General features: G+C 46.6%; 1 protein-coding gene across 3 annotated transcripts in view; it reads left to right on the plus strand.

Annotated features, from left to right (window-relative positions):
- The window catches only part of LOC141095388 (probable serine carboxypeptidase CPVL), a 103,828-nt gene that overhangs the window by 5,496 nt on the left and 76,271 nt on the right, over window positions 1–22,061 (plus strand). For 2 of the 3 annotated variants that reach the window (XM_073581343.1, XM_073581341.1), the window contains exons 2-3: window positions 13,224–13,413; window positions 14,521–14,639. In XM_073581343.1, the coding sequence (XP_073437444.1) occupies window positions 13,233–13,413; window positions 14,521–14,639 (300 nt within the window). In that variant the 5' untranslated portion in view covers window positions 13,224–13,232. Of the gene's footprint in view, window positions 1–5,785; window positions 5,816–13,223; window positions 13,414–14,520; window positions 14,640–22,061 lie in introns of those variants that run through there. The other variant, XM_073581342.1, reaches the window with a different exon arrangement.

Below are 22,061 nucleotides of genomic sequence, written 5' to 3' on the forward strand. Positions count from 1 at the left end.
AACCCTAATACCAACTCTAACCCTAGTCACAAACCTAACCCTATTTCTAACCCTAATTGAAAAATAAAAATATTTTATTTGTCCCTATGATAAAGGGGGCAGTGATTTACTTTTTTTTTTTTTTTTTTTTTTTTTTGATCGCTGAGTTTCACAGTGATCAAAATATAAAAAAATGAATCTGCCGCTGGGCGCACTGCGCATGCGCCTGTTATTTTCCAAGATGGCGGCGCCCATGGACCGGGACAGCCAGGGGGGTTAGTGAGTATCGTGAGGGCGAGGGGGGCAGATTGTGACAGCGGCAGCTGATCGCCGTCAGTTGATGGCGGCGCCCGATCGGCGCCGGCAGGGGGGGGGTTAACTTGGTGTCTCCAGCCATGTCCGATGCTACTTCAGCATCGGCCATGGTTGGATTGTAATTCATCAATTTTCATTGATTAAATATTACTATCGCTCTGATTGGCTGTTTCACTTAGCCAATTGGAGTGATCGTAGCCACGTGGGGGCGAAGCCACACCCCTTGTGGTGAAGAACAAAGCCCCCTGTATCTGCGGGTCGGGTGACCTTTCAGTGACCCCGGTCACCCGACCCGCAGGGGGGCTTTAAAGTCATGACGCCACATAGGTGTCACTGGTAAGATTGGCACCAGTTTTCATGATGCCTATGTGGCGTCATTGGTTGGGAAGGGGTTAATGACTCAATGCCAGGCATTATCTCTACAATCTTACGTGGCCCTCCTGCTTTGCGCTATTCCTGGGACATTATCACATAATAGCCCTGCTGTGTTTATAATTTGGAGTGGGGAGTCCCCAGAGTACATAATTCCAGTCATCTTGCTGTGCCATATTGCTATCGATCATGAATCGTCAGGGGGTTAGGAACAGCTGAAAAATTGAGTTTGCCAGAACTGATCCCTCTGACACTGCACTCTGGGGTGAGGAGGGGAGCGAGCAAGAAGAATTGACCCTCAAACAGGCATCCGAACAGTTGATACAGGCCATCTCCAGGACGTCCCTGACTGGGAAAATAGAGGATGTATACACTGAGGTGGGGTGTCTTTGGCAAGATATGCAGGCCATGAAGCGGTGCATTATGGAAGTGGAGACAAGTGTCCCAGATAGATACCATTACACCTATGGAGGCCAAGCTAACAGAAGTGGCAGGCTCTAGAAACACCTGGAGGCAAAAAGCGGATGACCTGGAGAATAGAATGCGTCGGAACAATATCCGAGTCATTGGTCTGCCGGAACGCTCGGAAGGTCAGCATCCTGAGCAATTTTTTTGAAGGCTGGCTTAAAGCTTCTTTGGGGGATGAATTCTCTCCAACGTTCGCCGTTGATAGGGCTTACAGGGTTCCTACAAATCCCCTTCCTCTGGTAGCCTCATCTAGACATTTCCTAGCCCATCTCCTCAACTGCAAGGACAGATATGCTATTCTATGTCTAGCACGGCAAAAAAATCCCATTAAGTTAATCAATGCCACGATCTCTCTTTTTGGATTTTTTTTTTATGGAACTTCAGAAACAGCAGGCACAGTTCATTGAAATCAAGCAGCTTAGAGGAACGTTATGTATTCAATGATCTATCCGGCTCGACTCTGGGTTATCCACGAGGGTTCTTTCGTGTTTTTTTATTGAGTAGCTGCGGTCTATTGCAAAGGAATCCTAATGTACCTATTGCTAATCAGAATTCTCTTATTAATGGTTTAATTGGGGCTTTTTCTGCAGGCGTCCAATTTACCAGCAATACCGGACACTGAGTTCAGTGATGGTATCCCCTTGTTTGTTTTATGATAGGAGTGTGGGACTTTACTCCTATATTGTTAGGTTCTTCTGTTTTCTCTTTTGCAATGGTTAACTGTTCATGTAGAAGTTGAAGCCAACAGCAATCTCATTTTCTGTGTGATGTCGCTAAATTTTACTCGAGTAATAATGCACACCATATCTAGATGAGTAAACATGGGGTCTGAAATAATATGCATGACCTGGAATGTGAGGGGTATTAAACCCCCGGAAGAGAATCAAGGTATTTGCGCAGATTAGGCATTATCACCCTTGCGTTGTGGCCTTGGTGGAGACACACCTGACCAGAGATACAGCTCGGAGCGTACAGAAACCATGGGTACAATGGCTTATCCACGCATTTCTTACTAATTACTCGAGAGGGGTTTCATTACTGATATAGAGATGTTAGGTGGGAGGCCCAGAAGGATCCTGAGGGTCATTTTGTTTTTGCATATGCACTGAATAATTCTAGGAAATGCGTCCATATTGTGTCTATACCCCCCCCCCGGCTAATATGTCAAATCTCCAGAAGGCGATGAGTTTTGCCCTAAATTATCCAGATGCAGATGTCATCTGCATGGGAAACTTTAATTTGGTCATAAACTGCCTTGATAGACTGAGATTAGGTGATGGGGTACCAAAATCTTACTGTTATAATGGTCTGTAAGCTCAGTGGATCCGAACAGTTATGTGGCAGACTGGGTGATCACCAGAAAAATACAAAACCTCATAGTATGGAGGAAGAGAGAAGGGTGGCAGTCAATGTACTCATGTGGCAAAAAACAAATGTCATGTAATTTTAAAAGCATGGAGATGGGGAGAAGTGTGGCGCAAAGGAAGGCGACTGCTGTTTCGTGCTTGCTGCCCTTCAGTGGGTCCTGGGCTGATGTCAGCTTATGTCATACAGGGGGAAACTGAGAATGATGACATTCTACTTTGCCTACAGCATTTTTGATTCAACGAAGTTTTCTGGAATTATTTCTATTTGAATAGCAAGTGACAAGTTGTCCGGGTTTCTGTAAATGCAGCTTGTTCTGCTGTCTCCTCTCCCACTACACTTCCCACATTACCTGCTTATACTTCCGTGTCTTCATTTGCATTGTGTGGGTGTTGTGTCTGCACCTTGTCTGTTGGAAATCTCTGCTAATGGGCTGTAGTCTGTCATTTTAGAACACCATCAGACTCGGGTGATGGCTGAGGGCAGTCCGATGTTTCACACGCACCCATAGACTTGTATGAGTGAGTGCACTTTGATTCTCGGATGCGCCCCCAGCGTGCTGAGATTTTCTTCTCATTCTGAAACTGCATGAGAAAATACCTGTAGATCTGTGCTTCCCCCATAGTATAATATAGGGCTGAGGGCTATCTGATAAAACATCGGCACGCACACCGCCATGTCATACACTCGTGAATGAGCCCTCTGTGCTTTAGTTTTCCTTCTGTTCTTGCAAGATTTGTAATTTTATCTTTCTAGCCATATGCAACTTTGTTTTTATACAGATTAAAAGCTGCTTTTTTACAGTATCAGCAAAAACAGACTTCTGGAATCTCGTGCACACCCTAGTGTTTTTTTTTTTTTTTTGTTTGTTTTTTTTTTCCCAACTGAATTGGAAACTACAGTCTTGTATCTGCAGCATGTCAATTCTATCAGTGTTTTTCCATTTTTTTTAGCAACTTTTTTACTAATAAAAGCAATGAATCTGTTTCTGATGAATACCTTTATTAAACATGTACTGTAGACAAATGACATATTCTGCACCAAAACCCCCAGCAAGAACAGAGCACAACCCAGCTTCTTGAGGCTTAGTGCTCACAATCAGGATATAGCAATGTTTTACACAGCATCAAATGGAAGCATAGTGGGCATTGGATTTCAATAATGCAGGTGAGCTGTTTCCAAGCTGCTGCTTTCTGCATAGTGGGCACATAGCCTTACTGCCAAGAGCAGGTTTTGCCTGCAGAAAAACCCTGGAAAACACGTGTAAACATGACCTTGGGCCAGTTCTGCACACCCATTTCAGTGGATCTTCTACTAAGCCTCATTGGTGGCAAGATGGGAAGACTTCTTTAAAGGTGTCCACTACTAGGACAGCCCCTTCTTAAACTACTGTAAATGTTTTCAACCTGATAAAATCAATGTAAATACTTAGGTCCCAAAAAAATGAGTTATTCAGAGTGATACCTTTATTGGCTAACCAGAGAAATTGGCCAATAAAGCTTTCAGGGCTCAGAAGGCCCTTCATCAGGCTTTTTTACAAGTGAAGGGGCCTTTGGAGCCCTGAAAGCTTGCAAATATAGTTTCTCTGGTTAGCCAATAAAGGTATCACTCTTTGAATACCCTTATTTTTTTTTTTTTTTTTTTTTTTTTTTTTTTTTGGGACCCAAGTACAAAGATTTTTCTGGCTAACACTGTACCACATTATTTTGTATTGTACATCAACCTGATAAAAAAGCCTACATTTGCCTCCCTTATCGGCACTGTTCCAGCAGAGTCTGCACTCAGTCCAAGGGATAGTGATGTGGTGGGCACTGGGCATCATGTGTAATTCCAATCGTTGCTAGCATCAGTCTCCACCTATGGACACCATTGAACATGTAGAAGAAGCCAGGGATGAGCTGCAGCCCTGCCTTCCACTTAATGTTCAGTTCATACAAAGGTGGAGATGGTGACGCCAGCACTGATTGGGCACCGGCAACATGTCACAGCACTTCATGAGATCCTCGGAGAGCGAATGCAAACACGGAGTGTAGACTTCATCACTTTACCAGGGACTGAACACTTAGTTTGAGGTTGTACTAGAAGTGAACAGCCCCTTTAAGAAAGGAGTTGCTTACACAGGGCTTTCAGCCTGGGGAAGAACAGGTGATGCTTATTTGAGCCATGACATTGGTATGTACAAAATGAGTTGCTGGAGGTGCTAAAAAGCTGCTCTAAAACCAGGTGTAACATGAACAAGTTAAGAAGTTAACTTTATCACCTAGTCTACTCTAGGTGTAGGAGAAGTTTTGCAGCAAATCCACTATTTATCAAAAGCTTTATTTTTGTAGTGGTCTCATACTTTGTGACTTTCTAGACTGGACTTGTGCTGTTCACACAGCTGCAAGTTATTGCCACATTCTAGGCTAGTACTGCATTACTACATTCTAATAAGGGATTGCTAATGGAAGTCTCTGCCTTCTGCTACTGTAGATCTTATGTGTAGGTATGTGCACCAACTGGGGGGTGGTCCCTTTTTCACCATGAACAGACTGGAGACAGACCGGTGTACATTCAACAGGTCCCCTTTATTGGCCGTCCTCCCAACGACCACAGCAGCACGACTGCTTCTGTACACAGGCCCGGGTACATTGCACCTTTTTCTCCTTTTTGAATTGACATCCCTCGCTGTTCTATCACTGTGGCTGCCCTAGGCCTACCACCACAGCGCTTCGCCTGTCTGGGTCCGTCCATCTGGTACCCCCCGGGCTTCCTCTGTCCTGCAGCTCTCCTGTCAAGGCCACCCCCTGACTCTCTCCTTCCAGTCCCTTCCGGAGCGCTTCCTCTTTGCCTCTTCCTCCTTCAGTCTTTCCCTCTGCTGAACTCCTCCTCCTGGATTGGCTTCCCTGGACTCGCTCTGTTTTATTCCCCTCTCGAGTCCCTGTAACTCCACCCACCATGACTCTGCAGTTTCCTAAGCATTAGCTGCTGTTAAGTCCTTTTCTTCCTTTCTCGTCTCCCTCTAGTTGCCAATGTTTAGTACCGCACTGTCTCCTTTTCCTGCTGTTCTTGGTTGGGGGCCCCCCCCAGTGGCCAAAACCCAGTACTTCACCATCTTTCACTATTTCTTGCTGTCTCCCCACATGTCCATATGAATTCACTTCAAGTATGTTAACTGCACACTTCATTCACTGTTCCTCTTCAGACAGGTCCACAGGTCAGTCCACTTCCCTACATGTGCAGTCCTGGTAGTGTGGTTAATGTGTGCTAATAGAACGATTACAACACTCCGCTGACCAGCAGCTTCTCAAGTGGAGTCTTAATGCAGAATAGCAAGGTGGGTTGTTGTGGACTTCAGATCTGACCTTGAGGCTGGAACCTGTTCCTTAGCTGGTGGAGCTGCTATATTCCCTGATGGGTGTTATGTGTATCTCTTAAGATGCGGGAGGAGCATCACGCTGCCATAGTAAGGCTAGGCTCATTCTGCATTCAGACACCAGGTTTGGACTATTCAGTGCGTGTCGATGAACCCTTTGCTCTTCATCTAGAAATATAAATAGAAGGAGTTGGCAATGTCTATGGCATAAAATATTTTGTTACCAGGAAATATTTTGCATCTTGCTCAATGAGATTCTCTTCCCTTTTCATGTGCTTTAAAAAAAAAAAAAATAATAATTAAAAAAGTGCAAGGTAATATTCAGAGGTGTGAAGAGATCAGATCTGATAACAAGGGGAAGCCAAGATCACAGGAAAACTGTTGTAAGTTACTGAAGTTGTTTTTTTCACCCCCGTGTGGGTGTAGGGTCTGTGAATGCCACACTGTAATGGTATTGATCAGTTCTGCAGTCTCTTGCTCAGTCATCTCATTAATGAGATCATTGTTCCTAAGTGTGGCCATAAACATAGTTTGAATATTCACTTTTGATCCAATGATCATCTGGTGAATGATTGCTACTCAATTGTCTGTACACCTTTCTGTCCTTATTGGCTGTTACCAGTAGTTCTACCAGGTTGCATGTGGTCAGTGACACTGAAAAAAAGGTTTTCTGTGTATCTTTTATGGAAAGATCATAGATGATATCTTTCATCTGTCAGAATACTCAAGCATGGCCAACTTCATTTTACACATTGATCTGTTATTTCAGCTGAAATGAACGCTCAACTAACTGTGGGTTGAAGTTTTCCACTTTTATGACCTAAAATCTAACCTTGGGCTGCAAAGGTCTGGAGACTGAACACGAAGGAAGAAAAGCCTATGACAAATATCCAAATACATATGCCCCAGTATTTCACCACATCAATGATCATTGGCCTATACCTTCTTGCCTTAACAGATTCCTGTAAGGCCTTGCTTAGACTTGAGTGAAGCCTGAGGTGCATCCCCCTCTACAAGTACCAGTGGAGGCGGTCTGCATGGTTGTCTATCCTCAATGGACTTCAAACTTATTAGCACACTAGAAATGGGTCCGATGCTATCGCATCGGGAGTGCAGTGTTCCCCACACAGGGGCAGTAACAGCCACGTCATTACCGTGCATGTGGAAAAACAAAGACAAACTGCGACCAAAAATTCCAATACTATATAAGTTTATGCAAAAATCAGTGCTTTATTAATTACAAGGGTATCTGGAGGGGAAGGGGTCCACCAAATGACGCATGTTAAAAGGGAAGCTCACCGGACATCTAGATGGTGATCTCAAGGCATACCCCTTGAAAAAGGCACAATCTGCCGAAACGCGCGTTGGGGGTGGATGCTCCTGGACATACTCCCACCTAATAATCTGGTAATTTTACATAAGGATGATAATCTATGTGGGTTTTACATGCTTCCTTAGTTCCTCTTAGGCCATTTGGGATATGTGCAATATATCTTTTGACTGGATAATCATTTAATCTGTGGTTTCTTAAGAATGGATATATATGTATATACTAATATGATCACCATCTAGATGTCCGGTGAGCTTCCCTTTTAACATGTGTCATTTGGTGGACCCCTTCCCCTCCAGATACCCTTGTAATAAATAAAGCACTGATTTTTGCATAACTAATATAGTATTGGAATTTTTGGTCGCAGTTTGTCTGTTTTTCACTGTTTTGTGATTTTCCCCCACAACATGTCCATACCAATATTACACCTTTGATAATCTTCTAGATCTTGTTGGTGTAATGTATTTCACGAGATGTTTGCTATTACCGTGCAGGTAGAGCGTGCAGTTGTGGCTGTTAATACGCATGCATCGGAACAGCAGTGACATGAATGTCACTTGCGCAGGTGCAGTTTGTGGCCTTGCGGCTACGAACTGCGCCTGTGCAACTGACTGCCACGGTGCCTTATGGGATTCGGGGACAGCGGCCAACTGGATATTATATATGTATAGATACTGCGTGCTGATGTCATTACTACTCTGCCCCAAGTGCGCAGTGACTCAGCAGTTAACACTGTTGCTTTTCAGTATTGGAGTCCTGGGTTTAAATCCTACCAAGGACATATGCAAGGAGTGTGTTCTCCTTGTGTGGATTTCCTAATTCCTCATAGACCCTATAAGATGGGTCTCGCAGGCTGAGCCAGTGACTCGCTGACTGCTCTCATGCACTGCAGTACAAGAGTACAGTGTGAGACCAGCAATCATGGCAAAAAATATACACCGTGGGACGAAGTGAAATAAGTAGAATAAAATACAAATAAAGTGCACACAAACCAGACATTGGCAACGCAGTGAGTGTTTGAACAAAAAAGTGCACAAATGGTATTGACCTCTCCAAAACAGCCCACTCTATAAAACTGGCACATTTTTCTGTCCTACAAACATAGTAATGGAATTATTTTAAAAAGGTTAAAATGTCACTTATTCTTCATACTGACTCTCAAAGTGAATAAAGTGATTAAAGTCATATGTAAAAAACTGTATATGGAAACTTCAAACTGTCCTTTAAAAAAAAAAAAAAAAAGCCTTAATATAGCTCATCTTGAGATCCCATGCGGTCCTGTCTGTAGACTGTCCTCCAATGCCCAGGAGCTGTGGTGTGATCAGACCATGTTCCTGTACAGTCAGACACACCATTACACAGTACACAGCAGGGGCACATCTATAAGCTTGTGGCGCCACAGAGGTACTGCACCTCCTGAGGTGTGGTGCCCCACCATCCAGGTAAGTTGGAGGCTCCTGACCATGCTCCAACACTTGCATCCCACACAACACTGTAGTTCAGCAAAGCCACATTGCGGCTCCCTGCTTGGAGTGTAGCAGAGCACCTTTGGTGGCTCCCTGCTTGGAACATGAAACGTGCTGGGAGGCGGGTGGAGTTGAGAATACACAAGAGCGGGAAGGTTTAGGATTCTTGCACTGCTACATCTGGGTACCAGCTTCTACACAGCTTGTGCCTCTCCTCTACCCCTACACTGCCCTGGGACTATAGCTCCACCTGTGGGGAGCTTCACCATCTTGGCAGAAACACACCACCAGCCCCAGAGGATCTGCACGCAGTGTTGGCTCAACATCTCACATTCTGAACACCACAGGTGGTGTCATGAACTATTCCATTAATTACATTCCACCATTTGAACTTCCCCTGTTAATTGGGCGCCCAGGGCCACGGACCGGGTCACTGCTGCTGTGACACATCCCGCCGGCCCAGTACAGAGTACCCCATGGCCCTGGGAGGGTGACCCAAGGTTATCTCAATAGGAACATTATATTCAATCACCTCCAACTGTGGAAAATATCATCGTTCCAAGATGTAGTTATTAAAAGGAACTTTCATTAGCGGTAAAACTGCTTTTAAGTATGTTAGTTCACGTTAAATGAGAAATTATAACATTAAAGAACACGTACAATATCTGACGCATGCACAATGGAGAAACCAACACAGGAATTTTTTTTTACTTGAACAAGACAATCTAATTTACCATGCACAGTACATAAATACCCAATTTCAACCAAAGCAAAAAGGGTCAGGCAAAACAATGGCTGTATGAATGTCGGCTGCACACTTTGCCTCCTTCCACGGTTTTTACAGCTTTAGCCTGAGGCTGCTGTGCCCAGCTCTTGTAATGAGTTGTGTAGACGGAGATATCTGGCTAGTGAACTGATTCTACAAGAACTAGGCACATCAGTCATGATATATTAGGTTTCCATGTCATATGTAACTGACTGCCATCATGTGACTGGATGACCACATGACATGCTAAGGAACAAATGTTTACACTGTAGTGCAGTGGTCCCCAACCTTTTTTGCTCCAGGGACCGGCTTCAAGCAAGACCAGTCTTCCATGGCCCGGCAGGGTGGGGATGGAGGTGTAACAGGGATGGGGCTTTGGTCATAAGGGGGCAGGGTTATGGACGCAGTTGTAGTTTAGCAGTGCATACTTATCATTCATATTATAAAGGTTATAATTAACTCAACTCGCCATAGGTTTTGAATGAGTGGGAGCACCTGGCTTGTTTCTGTTTCAGTGGGAGCACTGGGCTACTTCTACTGATGACCGTCACTGCTAATGATTGGAACCTACACGGAAATGGAGCATTGAGCACTTAAGAAAAATTGTACTGGAGTACTGTACATGCTGATTTTCTAATCAGAAAATGAATGTGTGGCTCCCCCTGTTGTATGCATGGCTCCCCTGTCCCATCCTTGTATACATGGCTCTGCTCCCCTGTCCCATCCTGTATATATGGCTCCCTGTTGTGAGCTCATCTGTTCATTCACCTTTTGTGTCCAAGGATCTCCCTCTTCAGGTGAAGGAAGGTAGTGAGGCTGATTTGGATGAAAGAAACCAAACACCTGATCAGGTGGATTGTGACTGGGTAACAGGAACTTCAGACTGGATATAAGGCAGCTGACACCCTTCTGAGTGGCTGGTGATTTCTCTGCTGGATTCTTGGAGACCAGTCTGATTCCTGCTTCCCAAATATCAGTTTTTGCTCTGCTATTGAACTTATTAGTTTTTGGTTTTGTTTACCTTATTTTGGAGTTTAGCCATCCCTGGCTGGGGGTGTGCTGGGTTCTTATTCCTTGATCAGTGTTCTCTTTTGCTCTGCTTTCAGAATATTCTGAGTGCTGATATAGGGTTTGAAGTCTAGTGACTTCAGGGTCCTTTTTGCTTATCAGTTGTGTTGGTAATATTTTTAGCAGGGTTTTCTCGGATTGCAGACAGCAGCTTTTCTGTCCTGTCCTTTTTAGTTAGCTTGGGCCCCATCATTTGCTCATCCTATCTTTCTATCTGTTAGTGTTTTCATCTTGCTTCACTGTCATTATGTTGGGGTCTGCCTATTGCTTTGGGGTCTGCTCTGGAGCAGTCAGTTTTTCCCTTTTCTCTCTTTAGGCTTATTTAGATCTCCGGCTGTGACGAGGCGTCTAGGATCACCATAGGAACACTCCACGGCTACTGCTAGTTGTGTGATAGGATTAGGGGTCTGCAATCTGCTAGTTTCCAACCTCTCTGATTTTCTGGGCTGAGCTTGCATTTTTGTTTTTTCCCTCATTGGTGACTCAATCATAACAGCTCCCCTCCCACTCTTCCTCCCTTGTATAAAATATATATATATATATTCTCTGCTCCCGCTCCTTTGTATATATGGCTCTGCTCCCACTCTCCCTCCCTTGTATATATGGCTCTGCTCCCACTCTCCCTCCCTTGTATATATGGCTCCGATCAGCTCCCCCATCATACTTACCCTCACATCGCTGACCTTCCTACCTGTCGCTGAACTTCCCTCCCTGCATCTCACGGCGCTTCAGCTCCTGTGCGGAGCGGTCATGTGCTACCGCTCATTAAGGTCTATGAATATGGATGCCACGCCTATGGGAGATGAGTGGCGTCCATATTCATGACCTTAAATGAGCGGTACACTTGACCGCTCGGCGCTGGATGAAGCCGCTGTGCCGACAGGGATCGGTGAGTATCAGCTGCTGCACCGCTGCCGGCTCCCCTTGTGTCCGCGGACCGGCAAGGGCACTGCAACAGCCTGGTGCTGGGCCACGGAGTGGTGGTTGGGGACCCCTGCTGTAGTGCACATTTTGGCACCTGTGGGTGGCAGTTGAAGAAAAACTACTCTGCCACCCCCTCCCCAGTGTAGCAGGAGGTGCTCTTTGGTCAGCACTCTCTCATAGGAGTGCAGGAATGTACAGTGTGATGTGGTGATAAGGAAGCCGTCATCCAAACCCACACCACTGTGCGTGGCGCCCTGCAGGCAGTAGTGTGACGGAGTGGCTGCTGCACACTAACCTTTGTCGGCTCAGTGCTCCTAGCTCACCCACCAGTGTCCGGCTGCATCCACTGCTCACGTTGAATTGTCGTTTCTGATTTCATTCCATACTTGTGAAAATTAATTGGTAGAATTTGGAATTTTTTTCTTTGAGGGTGATCAAAAGCTAGAGGAGGAGAATATGCATTTAAAGTGCTTCCTCTGATTTTGCTGTAAATGGAAGGAGCTTTGTTATGGGTCGCCTTCCCAGGGCTGTGGGGTACTCTGTACTGGGCCGGTCTCTCAGAGGGGAATGTCACAGCAGCGGTGACCCGGTCCGTGGCCCTGGGCGTCCATGTAAAAGGGGTTAAGTGATGGAATAAAGTTTGTGAATGACTCGTGACGCAACCTGTGGTGTTCGGCAATGAAGGTGTTAAACCGACGCAGACAGATCCTCTGGGACAGATGGTGTGGTGCAGCAATGATGTTGTGGCCCTCAACAGGTAGGGCAGTAATCCCAGGGTAGTGAGGATAGGTGTTGAGGAAGAGGGTGCAGTGTCTGGCACAAGGATGAAGCAGTGCTGATGGGGTTGCAGGAAGAAGGCAAGGACACAACAGGGTGCAGTTTATTTACTTTTACTTTGCTTGGCAAATGCAGTCCAGGGTCCAGATTACAGATGGCACAGGAGCTGGCTAGCCTGGAAGCAACTTGGGAATCTCTCTATGCAGATGGGTTGTGTAGTCTCCTTCCTAGTGCTTATTTTTAGGTACTTGCAGTACTGTGTTACACTGAAGTTCCACTTGCTTATTCACTCTAGAACTCCCTCGTATGGCAGACAGCTGTAGCCTTCCTCTTCTGGCTCACACGGTGTTGTGCCTCCGAGTCTTGTGGGAATAGGGCATTCACAGCTTCCTATTCCTCTGGTTTCTGTTGCAGGACCATCAGTGTCCATACAGCCTTGGAGACCGGGCTCCAGATCATGTGCTATAGCTGGGAATGAGCCTGAACTCTCTGCTCAGTCTCCCAGCTCTTCTCCTCCACATCCACACATGTTGCCCTCCTCACACGACACGAACTCCCTCTAATTTTCCCTCCTGGCCCCCAGAGTAGCTCCTCCCCCAGTTTTGGTTCAGAGCTCCCTCTGCTGACCTAGAATGGAAACTGTTGTGTGTTGTGGTTAAATGCCAGAGAGATCTTCTATTGCTTTCAAGCATGACATCACACTCCCTAGGAGGAAGGCAATGCCACTGTGGCGACCATACTCCTGGGGGGGGTGCCACAGTTCCTGACAGTGCTGCTTTTTCTGTTTCATGCAGTTTTATAAATGGTTTCCTGGCTGTCACATTAGCAGGCAGTATATGCAATTGACAATCTTTATCCACACCCAGTATGGTACGTCCAGCTTTCTGATGTACTTATGACATGTTTAGCGCAACTAATCTTAATTTTCTTTATTTTCAGAATGCGCAGTGTGAGGCTTAACATTCTGTGTTGAAACCACTTGGTCCTGATTGAGGTTCAGATTAAGAACATTGATAGTAAATCTTTTTCCCTCTCCAGATAACCAGAATGGGCAGTCTCAGACTTCTGACGCTCGTGTTGGTGCTGACGGGTAACCTGGGACAAGGACATGCTAGGAGCTCCTTAAGTCACTGGTTTAATGGCGTGAAGGTTCCTCCAACAACTAAAGGAGATCCAGGGGATCCTCTATTCCTCACTCCTTATCTGGACAGTGGGAAGATTGATGAAGGTGAGGAACAATTGTCACTTTCCTTGTGTATGAGTGTTCTCTAAGATTAGTTATGATTGCCACTCCAAATAGAAGCTTGTGGTTCCTGTGTTTAGTAGCTGTGTTTTTGGAGGCACCAGTGCTGCAGAATGGGAGAACTCTGAATTTCTTGACTTTATCCCCAGCAGTTGCCATCCTGTGACACTACAACTCCCAGCATGCAGTGCCATCAGTTTCACACCAACTGTAGAACCACTGACTGGTGTTTGATGCCAACATCCAGACACACAGCACATAAGATCGAAGGTGGCAAATGACAAACCATACTTGAGGAAACAGATGAAGGAGGTTTTAGAGACTAGAAAAATTAGCTAAAGGGAGGAAAAGCCATAAAATGGCAAAATAACTATATACTACCTGATAAATTCCCCACTGCCGCTCTGTTGCTACCTTGTGGTGTTTGCTGGGCAGCAGTGATGTCTGTCATGTGATGGCTGCAGTGGTATTGTGCCATAATCTGCTGAGGCAAGTGATTGCCTGCAGGGGTCCCGTGGATATATGGGCAGATCGATGGTCTTGTAGCAAGCTCCTTTTTAGTCTATCTTTAATATATATATATATGTGTGTGTGTGTGTATGTGTATATGTGTGTGTGTATATATATATATATATATATATATATATATATATATATATATATATATATATATATATATATATATATATATATAAAATTTTTTTTTTTTTTTTTTTTTAATAAGCTAAAGTGGTGCAAGAACCCAAGTGTACACTCCAGGCAGTGGTCTGCAGTAAATAACTTTAACAAGTCACAACTGAGGCATTAACTGAAAACAAGAAATCCAAAAAGCCCAAAATGCCAACAATGATATCTAAAGGTGCAAATGGAAAAAACGCCAAAAAAATAAACAAAGATGCAATAAATTTTCTGGATGGATAACTGTTGTCATGAAGGCCAGGAGTCCAGAGTAGCTGGACCCCAAAAGCAAGATCTAATAAGGGGCATGCCTTCAAATCTTTCAAGGCAGCCTCCATGTAATGAGCTGCCACCCCCCCCCCCCCATTATGATTTTCCTTGTATATGCCTGCCAAGTCTTTACTTCTATTTCAGCTCGTGAGTTAAGCCTTGTAGGAGAACTACCAGGAGCAAATGTGAAAAGTTATTCGGGATACCTCACCGTGAACAAGACCTATGACAGCAACCTCTTCTTCTGGTTTATCCCTGCACTGGTATGAATGTAATCTGCTGCCTTTGACTCCTGCATTTCTTCCACTTCTGTTTTCTTGCCAGTAAAACAGCTACAAAATGCCACAAAATGTTATGGTGTATGTGACACACAACGCAGCTGCTATGGGGGCCCAATGCTGTTAACTCGCTCCCCCCCCTTCCCCACATCACCCATTCAATTAGTCAAAAACAGTGATGGAGGAGAGAGCGTCGTGTGTCGCTCCCTTTCCCATCACTCCCCCTCTGCCTCGGGGTGTGCCAGCAGTGGAGCTAATGAGACGCTTTATAGAAACTAGAACAGGAGAACTAGGAGGAGAGGTTAGTATTTGTCTGCTGCATGATACTGTGTGGACTGCTCTATACTGTCTCCTGCACTATACTGAGGGGGGCTGCATTATACAGAAGTGCATTTTACTAAGTCCTATATGGGACTTGCATTATACTGTATCGAGGACTATCTGTATCATCGTTCTTCCTCAGCCGGAGTAAGGGTAGGTTCACACGGTCAGTAAATGATGTGGGTTGGATGCGTAATTGTGCAGCATCCAGATGTTACAGCATAGTGGATGGGATTTCAAGACGTCCTGTGCCCATTATGCATGCACAGATGCCCACAGCTCACCCATGGCAACAGACCTGTGGTGCATCTCCAGATCCCAGCAGGTTAATTTATCTTGTAGAGACGTGATCCTCCACAGGCTAAATATCACCTGTGCAATGTATTGGACGCAGTGAACCTGCAGTTCAATGAACACATGCGGATTCACTTGCTTTCAATAGCCGGCAGCGCTTTGGATGCAGCGGACATGTGCTGTGTTCAAAGCACTGCCAATTACTGAACGTGTGCACATCCCTAAAGAGGTAAACAAGCGTCAAGCGACTTCAATATTGTCAATCGCTTACAAATACAACAGACTTTGTTTTGTGAGCATTTAGGGTCCCACTGTGTCTAAAACCATCCCTGCCCATATGGTCTCTTCACACTACTTCCCTCAATAGTTTTCTTACACATCCCCCCCCCCCCCCCCCCTTCCATATTGTCTGCACCTATTCCCCACTACCCTCTCCATATAGTCATAAAAGGGAGAGGGAACAAGGGTCAGCTCACCATAACAGTTTTCAGTTGGCGTGCCTTTCCATACTGTCTGCACATTCCCCCGCCCTCTCTCCATACAGTGTACTCGCATTTCTTTTCCTTTACCCTAATTACAATAAATCTTCATTGTCTTCTGCTGTATTGGAGAACTTTCTGCACAACTTCCACCTATGCGGCACCAAGGAGGAGTGATCACGTGACCTGATCATGCTGCTGCTGATCCTCCTCACCCAGAAGTGCCAGCTGTCGGGGCTTCAATTGATCAGAGCTGGTGTGCTGCGCCCCTTCGAAGCTGGCTGTCAGTGTGACAGCCGATACTGGCCGATTCCCACTACAAAGACAGATGCCCTGCCTGCTCCTCTAGAGATGTCCCTGTAGGAATAAGTGAAATTGATATTTCTCTAATACAGAGTTCGAGCAGCAGATGGCGCTGTCTTACTAATAGTGACGTGATGCTATTATGGTAAGTCTTGCTATTGAAGCTACTGGCTGTCAGCTCTCGATTCTGAAGACCCAGTTGCTTTGTTAGTGGGTGCATAGTCTTATTCTTGCTTGAATAACCAACACCTGCTTTTATATACCGCAATTAAAGGTAAACCCTTATTGGCTGGAATCACGCATGCAGGTATTTGAGCCAAAACAAGGAGCTTGGTCTAAAATTTAAATGAAGGACTAATGATTAAAGGGAATCTGTCACCTATTTTGCCAATAAGCTGCTGGCACAGCGATCAGGCTTATCTACAGCATTACAGAATGCTGTAGATAAGCCCCTGATGTACCCTGAAAGAAAAAGGAGTTATTAAACTCACCCAGGGGCCATCTGGGTCCAGTTCATGTCCGGAGGGAGTTACGGTCTGGTCCGGCGCCTCCCATCTTGTAGCGATGACTTCCTATTTCCTGCCTGACGCGGCTCCGGCGCACTGTTCTGCCCTGTTGAGGGCAGAGTACTGCAGTGTGCCGGAAGAGGTCTGGCACCTGCGCACCGCAGTACTATGCTCTCCCCTCAATAGGGCAGAGCAGTGTGCCTGCGCCAGAGCCACATCGGGCAGGAAAGAGGATGTGATTGCTACAAGATGGGAGGTGCTGGACCGGACTGCTCCTGGGTGAGTATAATATAACTCCTTTTTTTCCATTCTACATGACGGCACCACGAGAGAGGGGATCCGCCCAGCGAGGACAGGAAACCTTCAAGATAAAAGGGGCGGCTCCTCTCTCCGCATCAGTTGGTTTCCTGTCCTCGATGGGAAACCCTCAAGATGAAAACCTCTTGATGGAAGAAAGAAGAGGATGCCTGGGCCTGGATCGGGTGATCAAATAGCAGGCGCCGGTCTGCTACACCTGATACCAGGTACCGGTAGTCGCCTCGGGGGTCATATATTCCTATGTCCCCCCTGAGCGAGTGCATGGCCACAGCCCATGGGGCAGATGCCCGGGTGAAGCTGGATACCTTGGAGGCCACAGGTGGTGTAACCTCCAAGAGGTAAAGATACCCCGTAAAACGTCCACGGAGACCACTTTTCGTGTTCCCTCCCTGTCGACGTACGGTGGCCATGCAGCCCATGCGACACATCGGTGTCTGGGCGAAGATATTGCTCCTCGGGGGTGCCACGTTGGTGTACCCACCCTGTTGAGACCCGACGCCAGTCCCTGCAAGACTCAGGGGAAGGTTTACCTGGTGGATGCGTTGGTGGTATAGTGGTCGCCCATCCTCTTCTCCTCAGGTAAGAGGGAGCAGATGGCCGGTATGGGGCCCAGGCGCTCACCGGGCAACCCGGGATCGCGCCGCTGAGCACACCGGGGCGGCAAGGATGCGCGCATGGGAGCACGCATGGCGGGGCCTTGCTGGGAGGAAGCCGACGCTAAACCGGAAGTGGTAAGCGGCGACCCGGAAGTAGTACTGGCGCGCTCAGCAGAGACACAGGAGGGTGTGCGCAGTTACTGGGGACGCGCGGGCACAGGCGGTGGCGCGCGCGCACACACAGGGCGCAAGCAGGGCGCGGGGACCAGGCGGTCCAATTAGAAAAAAAAAAAAAGGGGGAATAACCTTCCCTCTTAGGCGGAAGGTGACTGCTCTCATTAAGTGGCTCCTGCTAAGCACCTGGAAGCTGGGGGCTGCTATTTAAACCAGTTGCGGCAGGCGTCACTACACCATTATATGGTAGGGTGTGACTGCTCTCAGCACAAGATAGCAGCAGACATATACGGCAGGATGGAGAGCCCCTCACCAGAGCATATACAACCACGCCAGGAAGCAAGGCGGTCACGCTCACACGAAAAGAGCCAGACACGCCGCAGCAGCAGTGGAAGCCGCTCGGGCAGCGCACGGGCGGATCGTCAACGCAAGAAGGAGGGGTCCCTAGTTTCCTTGGGAGACGGTGAGAAGACCAGTCAGCCTCCAGATCCGGTACCCGTTTTATGAAAGCGTCCGAGTGGTGAGTGAACTACGAGAAAGTCCAGTACTCTAATGTCTGTTCTCTTTCTCTTGTCTCCCCTCTTCCTTCTCCTCCCTCTCTTACATACACTGGCGGGGTGGAGTATAGGAAGTCCCTAGGAAAAGTAGGGGAAAATCTAAGAATAAAGAGTGTGCTTTATGCAAAAGTCCCGTAGGAACAGCCTGGAATAAAAAGTTATGCCAGGAGTGTATTAACAAAACTATAGCGGAGGAGACTCCCTCATTTTCGGATAGTCTGAGGTCCCTAATTCAAACCGAGGTTTGTAAGTCAGTAAGTGCATTGCAAACTGCGGATGCAGATAGGAATACTAGGGATAGATCCAGCCCCTCAGGGGTCTCTCAAGAAGACTATACAGGATCAGAGGAGGACTCAGATAAAACGCACTATTCAGATAGTAGCTCAGATGGGGAAGATACGTTCCCAGTAGAATCTACGGATGAACTTATTAAAGCAATCAGATCTACCATGGGTCTGGTAGAGGAGCGAGCAAAAAAGACAGCCCAAGAACTTATGTTCAGTGGACTACAAAAGAAAAAGCGTAAGACCTTCCCTATTAATGAGCAAATAGAAGAGCTCATAAAACGCGAATGGGAAAAACCAGAGAAAAAGTCCCAGATATCTAATTCTCTGAAAAGGAGGTATCCCTTTGAGGAAGAGGCATCCTCATCCTGGGATAGAGCTCCCAAAATCGACGTAGCGATATCAAAAGTCGCCAGGAAAACCTCCCTACCCTTTGAGGATCTGGGGTTTCTGAAAGAACCGCTGGACCGAAAGACTGACAGTTGCCTTAAGACAGCCTGGGAAACCTCGGCTGGGGCACTAAGACCAGCTATCTCAGCTACGTGTGTGGCTAGGTCTCTAAAGATATGGGTAGACAACTTGGAGGATCAACTAGAACATGGAGTGCCCAGAGAGTCAATTCTGGAAGCATTACCGGCTATTAGAGCGGCGGCAGACTTTCTCGCAGAGGCTTCTGCAGACTCGGCCAGACTAGCAGCAAAGTCAGCAGCCTTAACCAATGTAGGACGGCGCGCAGTATGGCTAAAATGCTGGCCGGGGGACACTCAGGCAAAGATGAAACTGTGCTCTCTGCCATGCGAGGGAAATTTCTTGTTCGGACCAGCGTTGGATGACGTATTGGAAAAAGCGGGTGATACAAAGAAAAATTTTCCAAAACAACCATTTCAGGCGTTTCGGCGCTCCTTTCAGAGGGGCCGAAAATTCAGAAAGCAACAATTCAGAGATCGAGACAAAAACAATTCTGACAGGCGATACAGAGGAGGGAGAGGCTTCTATTTCGGTAAGCCCTCCAGGGGAAGCCAAAAAGCCCTCCCAGTGACGGTCCTTCTCAGGTGGGGGGAAGGCTCTCTCACTTCCTCCCAGCCTGGGAGAGAATCTCATCCAGCACCTGGATCCGACAGATAGTGGGGTCAGGTCTGGAATTAAAGTTCCACCATTGGCCACCACAAAAATTCATTCAGACTCCAGTGCAATCTTCTCAAGAAAGACAAGAGTCTGGAAGAGGAGGTATTGTCACTCATACAGAAACTCGTACTGGAAGAAGTTCTGGAAAAAGAAAAAAAGGAAGGCTTTTACTCCCCCCTATTTCTAATAAAGAAACCAGACAATTCCTGGAGGACAATTATAAACCTGAAAAGCCTCAACAGATATTTGATAGTCCCATCATTCAAGATGGAAACCATAAGATCTGCAGTGAAACTCCTCTTTCCTCGGTGTTACATGGCGGTCCTGGATCTCAAGGACGCTTACTATCATGTCCCGATCCGGCAGCAAGACCGCAAATATCTCAGGGTGGCGGTCCAGATAAAATCTCAGTGGCATCACTTCCAATACAGGGCTCTGCCCTTTGGGGTAGCAATAGCCCCCCGGGTCTTCACGAAATTAATTGCGGAGGTCTCGGCACATCTCAGGGAAAAAGATGCCCTGGTAATACCATATCTGGACGACTTCCTGATAGTGGGGAGAGATTTCTCTCACTGTCAGGAACAAGTCAAGATAGTGATGGAGACACTTCAGACTCTGGGTTGGCAACTGAACCTCAAAAAATCCAAACTGGAACCAACAATGATCCAGAATTTTTTGGGCCTAACAATAGACTCAGTGGTGCAGGAATGTCGCCTCCCAGAGGAAAAAGAAGGAAAAATCAAAAACCTAATCAGGACAACATTAAGAAAGCCATGTCAGTGTTGGGATCCCTAACTTCCTGCATACCAGCAATAAAATGGGCTCAGTTTCACACAAGGGAACTTCAGTGGTGCGTGTTACAAAACGATCTGAGGCTTCAGGGGCAGTTAGAGCAAAAACTCACCATCCCGGACCCTGTACTCCAGTCACTCAGGTGGTGGTTACAGATAGAGTCCTCTCCAAGGGGAGTACCCTGGACATACACAGCCTCCAGAGTAATCACGACAGATGCCAGCCCTTGGGGCTGGGGAGCCCATCTAGACACCCTATGGCTTCAAGATCCTTGGGCTCAGGGCGAAAGATCTATCCTCAAACGAGTGGGAGCTGTTAGCCATCGAAAGGGCGTTGGAAGGTTTACTGATACACCTGACAGGACATCACGTGAAAGTCCTATCAGACAATCGGACAGCAGTAGCATATGTGAACCATCAGGGGGGCACCCGTTCTCGGTCATTAATGAAGATAGCGGGAAGAATCCTGACTCTAGCGGAACGTCAGTTTCTCTCATTATCGGCCCTGCATATCCGAGGTGTGGACAACTTGAAGGCAGACTTTCTGAGCAGGAACCGGTTGAAGCAAGGCGAATGGTGTCTAAAAGAGTCCATTTTTCAACGGATTATGCTTATGTGGGGGAAACCCATAATAGATCTCTTCGCCTCAAAAACCAACAGAAAGGTTCAAAAGTTCTGCTCTCTAAGTCCAGCAGACATGCCACTGGCGGTAGACGCCTTCAGGATAAAATGGACATCAGGTCTCCTGTACGCCTTCCCCCCGATATGCCTCATTCCATTAGTCCTGAAGAAGATCAGGGAGGACCGAGCCAGAGTAATTATGATAGCTCCCTTTTGGCCAAAAAGACCATGGTTCTACTGGCTAAGAGTGATGTCAGTGACGGACCCGTGGGTACTCCCAGAGGACCACGACCTCCTAACACAGGGTCCCTTCAATCACCCTCCGAACTCCAGGTTGCATTTGACAGCCTGGAATTTGAAAGGTCGCTGTTAGAGAAAAAAGGGTTTTCACAAAGGTTAATTTCCACCCTAATCAGTAGCAGAAAGCCAGTGACTACAAAAATATACGAGAGAATATGGAGAAAATTTTTGTCCACCTCGGGCCCAATACAGGAGGGGGAAGTACCTGTGAGGGCAGTGCTAGAGTTTCTGCAAAGGGGTTTAGACTTGGGCTTAGCTGTCAGCACCCTCAAAGTACACGTTTCAGCACTGGCGGCATTATTCAATTATGACCTAGCAAATGATAGATGGGTGGCCAGGTTTATCCGGGCCTGTACTAGAGCCAACTCTGTCCCATCTCCTAAACCACCTCCCTGGGATCTAAACTTAGTCCTATCATCTCTAACAGAAAGTCCATTTGAACCACTAGACGTGACATCAGATAAAGTGTTAACTTTAAAAACAGCCTTATTAGTAGCGCTTACATCGGCACGTAGGGTGGGGGACTTACACGCACTGTCAGCAGACCCGCCGTACACTCAGATTATGGACGATAGAGTTGTCTTAAGATTAGACCAGCATACCTCCCTAAGGTAGTGTCGAAATTCCACAGAGCTCAAGAAATAGTCTTGCCATCCTTTTGTTCTAACCCCGGTAACAAGAAGGAGGAGAGGCTACATTGCTTAGATGTTAGGAGATGTATCCTACAATATTTGGAGA

This window comes from Dendrobates tinctorius, unplaced genomic scaffold (genome assembly GCF_039654945.1).
Source record: "Dendrobates tinctorius isolate UK_male_01 unplaced genomic scaffold, ASM3965494v1 ptg000070l, whole genome shotgun sequence".
NCBI lineage: Eukaryota > Metazoa > Chordata > Amphibia > Anura > Dendrobatidae > Dendrobates > Dendrobates tinctorius.